This window comes from Acanthochromis polyacanthus, chromosome 7 (assembly GCF_021347895.1).
Source record: "Acanthochromis polyacanthus isolate Apoly-LR-REF ecotype Palm Island chromosome 7, KAUST_Apoly_ChrSc, whole genome shotgun sequence".
Classification (NCBI taxonomy): Eukaryota; Metazoa; Chordata; class Actinopteri; family Pomacentridae; genus Acanthochromis; species Acanthochromis polyacanthus.
The window spans coordinates 7,111,955-7,119,539 of NC_067119.1; the positions used below are offsets into that span (position 1 = coordinate 7,111,955).

At 38.8% G+C, this 7,585-nt stretch overlaps 1 protein-coding gene across 1 annotated transcript in view; it reads right to left on the reverse strand.

The window, feature by feature from the left end:
• dmrt1 (doublesex and mab-3 related transcription factor 1) overlaps positions 1–7,322 on the reverse strand; it is a 41,231-nt gene extending 33,909 nt beyond the window's left edge. The window contains 3 exon segments of the mRNA XM_022195068.2: positions 1,504–1,661; positions 4,706–4,889; positions 7,104–7,322. Of these exon segments, the coding sequence (XP_022050760.1) occupies positions 1,504–1,661; positions 4,706–4,889; positions 7,104–7,322 (561 nt within the window).
• Between the last annotated feature and the right edge of the window lie 263 nt (positions 7,323–7,585).

Genomic DNA, 7,585 nt, shown 5'->3' on the forward strand with positions numbered 1-7,585 from the left:
AATGTCTCAGGTAATAAGCAAAAGTAACAGTAATTTCATTCACGACTCAAAGGGTGACATGCAAAGGCTGGCCGTGCAAAATATGAATGTGATTTAGCTTTGTCTGAATAATACATTTTGTTTTAAGTTAATCGACAAACAAAAACATTTTAAGCAAAACAACTTCTCCACGGTACCTGACCTTGCAACAAGTTATCATTTCACCCCATTGTCTTGTTCTGGCTTACAATCAGCTAATCAGTCATCAATAAAGCACTTTAAACCAACAAAACTGCATGAAAGGTGAGATACAAATAAAGTTTGGATTAACTGATGGACGGCACACTGATTTAGTGATTTAGCTGCCAGGTGTAACCACAATCTTGTACCATGAAGAGGCGAACACTTTGCTCATTTGCACATAACAAAATTGATTTTCCAGTCAACTTCTGAGTGACAACGTGCATTCATAACACAGTTCAGATCTAAAATCACTAGTTTAACACTGTATAGCTCATATCAAGTGCATTTTAACTTCTTGGCTACAATATGCAGTGACAATCTGAAAGATAACTGGCTTCAAACAGTACTACTGTGACACTCAAGTGAAAAGAAGCTAGAAAGTGAATCTTGTTCATTGTCGAGCAGCTTATCTCCTGTTTCTGAGGCTCAAAGTATCTTAGCTCCCTCTCCCTACGACTTTCTAATATCCTTAAATATTTCAGCATAACAGTCAAATAAGTCTAAATACCAATATAGAACCTCTGTAAGCCTTCACAGATGATATCAGAAGTTACTAAAATTCAACATCTTTCAATTTTCAAGGATTTGCGAATTTATTTTAGCAAAAACTAAACCTTGCTTTTCGACGTTTGCATTTCACAATAATAAGCCCAATTGGGTTAAAAGCTTTCAATCAAACAAATGCTGTTTATTTTCTACATTTTTAGTATTCTGGGTTCCTTTCTGACCACAGTCATTGAGAAATAGGATGAAAAAGGTGCAGAACAGCTTCATTTGTTTGAGGTAAATGTTCAATCTCAATTTGCTTTTCTTTTAAATGCAGTACTTTGTGTTTTATAAAGGTTGAAAAATGCTGCTCCAGAGTCCACAGTAAACTTAAGCAGAACAAAACTGTCTCCCAAAATGAAAAGCACTCCAAATCATCTCTGCAAGTTGAACTTAGAAGCATTTGTTCTATTATGCTGACCCACAACAGTTAAGCCCTAGTTACGGGTCAAGTTTGAGGTAACAGAAACATATTAACAAGATTATGAATTGCAATGTAGCTTAAGGCACGTTTTCCCTGCCGTGCTCAGCCAACTATGGAGGAAGAAAATCCTCTCCTGAGCCAAAAAACGTCAACAAGCAGGACCGGCATCGACAAATACCACTACATACTTTATACCAACACATTAAGCTGCTGCTAGGGGAGGGGCTCACGTAAGCAGTGAAAGGAAGATATCAGCCATTAGCCTTTAATAAAGGCTAAAAATAGAAGCAGAGTGGTTACTGTGGGTTCACCTGGTACTGCTGGTAGTTGTAGAAGTTGCCATAGTAGGTGGGGTAGCGTGACGGCTGGTAGAAATTGTAGTAGGAGCTTTCCAGCAGCAGGTCGGACGCTCCGTCAGTGTGAGCCCTGCCAGCAGCTGAAGGGCTGGAAGATGATGCCAAGCGAGACCCTGAGCAAAAACATACACAGTGGAGACAACTAAGTACACAAAGATCAGCTCAGAAGCTAAAGTGTAATGTTTGTGGCTGCCTTTCAGGACTTTTAAGTCGTAATTATTTGAAATGCAGGGCTGAAGATATGTTTATACAATCATGTTTGTTCTGTACAAGATAAATAAATGTGTAAGTCAAGCTGTAGATATAAATGTTTTAAATTGCTGCTTTCTATGATATAAACATACACTTGGATAAACGATTTAAGAGGAAAAGTAGACATCTTATCAACTTTGCAGGATTTTTCCAGCCCCAAACCCACCTGAAACTACTGCCAACAGCGCCATCTGCAGGTGATGGGTATGTTTGCTGTCACCCTATAGAAAGCACCTGCACTGTATCAGGATTCATGTAAGCATCACCTCATCATTACTCGCTATCTGTTGTTCTTTTCTTATCAGCAAGGCCACATTCTTGTCGTGCACACCCTGATCTTTCGCGCAAACACAAAGAAGACACAGTGAACCACCAGAGTCACAGATAATGACATTTTCTGTCCCAGCTCCTGTCATCAGCGAATCGCAGAGTGCTCGACTCCTTTTTCCACCCCAGTCTTTTCGCTCTGTAGCCAAGCCAGGGACCCACAGTTCAGTCTCTCACGCACACAAAGACGAGTCAGAACCAGACAGCAGCAGCCTTGACCATAGTCATGTTCCAACTCCTCAAACATGCTATCAGGTCCAGAGGGAACACAGTATCTGGGTCTGCCTCCACATCACTTCAGAGCATAAGCCCAAGGACACCCTTTCATTTACTTTTTCACCTTTTTTCCCCATGAAAATGTCTCACGTCATATTGCTGATATCTACAATATCTGTAGGAACATTCCTGTATTGCGGACTTGAATATCTGTGAACTGAATTCAGTTTGTCGCACTGGTGAACAGAAACAGTCTTGAGCTCAAATGATTCACCAGAATGTGGCTTTTCTAGTTGCAAAACTTCTATGTTTTTAATTTTATCATATAGTCAGCAAAAACATTTTACATGTGAAGCTGTCAAAATGAAATAGCAATAAATTATAAAAATTCCAAGTTCAAAATCTTAAAATTAAAGGTTTATTTGGGAAAAAAAACTTGTATATCTAAACGGAATATCTGCATTATTGGCAAGACTTTTTCCATGTAGATCTGACACACTGCAAGAAAATACACTAGACTGAGTATTATTTGTTTAATGAACAGCTTCTCAAACAAGACGACATGGTCATCAATATCCCCCGCCACATGTGATGTCTATGAGTCTATATCCAAAATAGGGATCAAGGGCCATAACTCTGTTAAATATTGTCACACAGGTCTCATTTTCAAACTTGATCAAGGTGTCCATGGTGTGAAGCTACACACTAAATTTCGTAATCCGAGCTGTAATAGTTTCCGAGAAAAGCTGTCCCCTTCATGTCGGACGGACGGACGGACGGACAGAGGCCAAACCTATATCCCCCTTTTCCACTTTGTGGAGGCGGGGGATAATAATCCTCATGCTCAGATCCTAAAAATCTCCTTCACGAAGTTACAGCTCTTCTTCAAGTCCTTCTTTATTTTAGATTCTAATGAAGAAACCTGGGGATTCCTGTGCTACGTTTTTGATTATGTAGTGTCTATTAGAATAGAACAGAATAGATCTTTATTGTTACTGTTCCAGAAAAATAATGAAAATCAGTTCGGTAGTCTCCAAATAGCAGCACTGAAAATAGACTATATAATACACTCTAAATTATATACAACATAAGACCAACTATGCAGTATGGAAATGGTTCGTGGTTAGAGACATGCTCTAAAACATGATTAATGCACATGAAATATGGATTGCACTGACATAAATATTACTTGTAGGTATGTGATATTGTTCATTCAGGGGGGAGGGAGCAGACATTTGACAGCTTGGGGGTAAAAGCTGTTTTTGAGTCTTTCGTGATGTTTTTAAGGCTATTACATCTCCTTCCACCTTATTCCAATGCTAGATGCTCTGATGCAGCCCAGAGATGTACAGTACAATGCTTTACACAGAATTATGTGTGTTATTTAAGAGGCAACTGTGTAATTGTGACACAGATGAAGGCAAAATGGACTTCTCACCAACTCTGAGAGGCTAGACAACAAGAACAGCTTTGCTGGGAATTCGCCTGGATTAAAACACAGTATTAGTATTAGTAGTAGTATTAGTACACAGCTAACATCCTGTCTCGACACACTGTGGCACTTCACACAAACACTTTTAGAAGCATACATTGTATATTTGCATTTTGTACTTGTATTCTTTATTTCTATTTTACCACTAACCTCTGTGTAATTGTGTATATCCCACTAACCTTGTTTATTGTACTATGGCAAAAATAATTTCCTCCGGGATGAATAAAGGAGATCTTATGTCTTAAACGTGAGCACAGAGTCAAGCAAACATGTAAAGTGTCTCTGTGTCAAACAGTACGTTTTCTTCTTAGGTGATCTTGTGTGGTGCTTTGCTGCTGTGCTGCTGTGCTATGCCATCCAAACTCTGCACAAACCGTGTTTTTGTTCTGTGATAATCCCAGATTTTGGATGCCTTTGATTTCAGGAAACTTTCACGCTAAACTGGTCAGTTGTTGTCTTTAACTGTTGCTCAGACTGCAGCTGACTAATGACTGAAGCCTCGTGATGCAACAATTGCACAGCGACACTGAAGAAAACCAGACTAATAATACTGATCTGAATAGATAAGAGCATCAAACTAAACCCACTGATCGTGGCAACCTTTGGCAAAACACATCTCTATTGCTGCTATGAATGCATAAAATATTTTGCAAAAGTATTACTTCAGTTGAGCCTTCAACCTTCTGTAAGTGTTCCTGCATGTGAATATATGACATTATTTACAATCACATACTGCAGCTACAGTCTGAACACAATCCCTTTCTTGTACAGCTGTATAATCAGTCACCTCATTAAGTGATGTGATAAATAAGAGACGGTTTGAAGGGCACTGGAAGGGCATTATGTGGGTAACACTTGGCACTAATTCACCTGTGACGGCAAGAGAAGGAGTGGTAGCGCTGGTAGGAGTGAGAGATCGCGCCTCCACAGAGAACAGACAGTCGCCTCCGGTTTCATTCTTCACCATCACATCTGGGCCAGACAGTGCCATCGCCTGGGCCAGACTACAAATCCCAAGCTCCTCCTCCTGAGCCTGCTGTCTCCTCAAGGCAACCTGGAATGGAGGAGAAGCTTGATAAGAAATTGTTCGTCATAAAACAAGACATTGGCTTTTATTCCCAATAAGACCATTAAGACACATGCAACACACTTAAAATTCTGTTGACAAACACAAAGAAGAAAGAACATATTAATCCAACTCATAGGCCTTGTAGTGAATCTCTGTTAAATATAAAATTGAATTTAAGGCCCTGCTTATTACCTACAATTTAAACCATATAAGCAACATACTTGTATTGTTATTATTCTGCTGGGACCAGCTCCACTTAGAACTTAGATTTTCCCTACATAAACATATAAAAGGGATAAAAAGCAATAAAGTGTAATATCAGTGTTACTATAAAACCTGGTCTAAACTGTGAATGCTTTTACTGAACTTGTCTGCATTTTTATTCCCTTAATTTTAATTTATACATTTTCTATTTCATTGCAGACTTTATCTCTTACATGCTTTAATTTATTTCTCATCTCCTGCCATTTTTAGCTGTTTTAGTCAATTTTTAACAGTTCTATAGATCTATGTGTACTTTCATCAACTTCTCTGTGCTGTTTTTTGATTCATTTAATTTAATTCACTAAGAAAATATTTGTACTACATCTTTTATTTGCCTGTAAAGCACTCTGAGCAACCTATTTGTATGATACAGTGCTATATAAAGATGCTGGCTTGCTCGTCTATCTACAGAGTTTCCAGAACAGAGTAAAAGTCAGAAAGAATTAGACACAGTTAAAAAATGATTTCCTTCACTACACAAAGACAAATTGTTTGTATTACTACAACTCAAGACAATGTATGAATACACACTAAGTATATAATTAAGTTGGTTCCTTATACTGACATCCAATGAAACTGTACTTTTTCACTTTTTAAAACTCAGTTGTTTGAACAGAGCACATTACAAGATAAACAACAGATTTTACATGATTCGTATTAGTTATTCAGAGATATTGTGCTGTATAGGTGAAGCTTCTACAGCTCTTCTCCTGGACTATTTACATTCTTAATCACCCAAATTACAACTAAACAAACTTATTAAAATGAAAATGACTATCAGTAACCTATAACCTAGAGCAATCTCACTCCAACTGGTAGCTTAAATGGATCAAGCTCAGCAGTTCTTAAAGTTTATCAAACATTTATCAAAACAAGTACTTCTAAGACACACGTTTACATGTCATTATACCCATAAATCATCATAAATGGGAACAATTCCAAGACACACAGTTAGAGAAACACTGGCTTTACTGCATGTATTCACCATAATACTCATGTGTCTCCCTTTTTATTCACTTTACTCTAAAATTAGTTAGAATGTACAATTATCGGCTCAAAATCTAAAGATTTCTAAGCTTAGCCCTGAATATTTCCAGATTCTAAGACTGGATCTGTCCCAACTCACCGCTTTACGCATCCTCGCCCCAAAATATTAAAATTAAATCACCCATGGGATTATTAAACATAGTCATGTCATCTCAAACATTACTGTGAAAGAGCGTAACCACATGAAATGCTGCTTTATAAACCCCTAAGTGTTACTTAAAGGGACAAAGTTACAAAATAAATGACCACAGAAGTTACTATTCTGTGCACTGTAGCTCAAAACATTATTCCTATGTATAAAAGGTAAAGTGTAGCAACAGATTAATTTACAGTTACTGCTTAAAAAAACACAGTAACATTTCAGAAAGCAGAGTAACACAAACACACAACATTTCAGTGAACAGCCCCTGAAAAGAAAACCGACATTTTAGAAAGCACAACATAGAAATAAACAAAAACAGGACTTCAAAGCAAAAACAAAAACATTTTGGAGATGGAGCTAAAAACACAAAGTGCTAGAAATCACAGCAAACAAACACTGCATTGCAAACTTTTAGTTTAAAGTTAGCTAGCTAGGTGTGTATAAACTTAGCTAGCTAGCTAACTGTAACAGTTTAAACTTAGCTAGCAAGCCGTATATAAAATTAGTGAGCTAGCTTAAAGTTTTACGGTTGTTTGGCGTGTTAGTATACAAACAAAAAAAATAGGATAAACCACTAAAATAAACACGCATGCCGGCTAAGATACTTCTTTAATCCTAACCGTTTACTTTAATGTTTTAAAATGCAGGAGCTGTTTAATTCCCGCAAAAGTTAAAGTTTATACGTGATACTCTAAGCTAATCTGGACTAGCCGTACTAACAGGTAGCTACATTGCGGTAACGTTACCTGCGCCGCCATGACTCTCTGCCGCTCCGCTATCAGCTTACATTTGGGACACTGGCAGTCCCTCCAGTTACAGAAACGCTTGTGGCCCTTCAGAGGAGACACGTATCCGTGGTTCCGGCACCGGGAGCACTTGGGCATCCTGGGGGACTTCTCGCCCTTGGACGGGGACAGGGGTCCAGCTCGCTCCGGCACCTGCTTTCCCTGCTTGCTCTTGCTCATAGCCGTCTCGGGACTGGGTCTGCTGAGTAAAGCGCGCTCTGGTGCCCTGCTGGAGGCTATAAGGTCAGGCGGCTCGCTGGGACCTTGAACAGGCGGCGGTGGGAGGAAACGAGCTGGACGCGGGGGAGAAGCTGTACGGTGGCAACCACACTTTAATAATCAGAGGAACACAAAAGGTTCATGGTTCCAAACTTTTAGTCGTGCAAGTCCTCCCTAGCTGCAGCAAAAAAAGTAGACCTGCTTATGATGAGATAAAATATTGA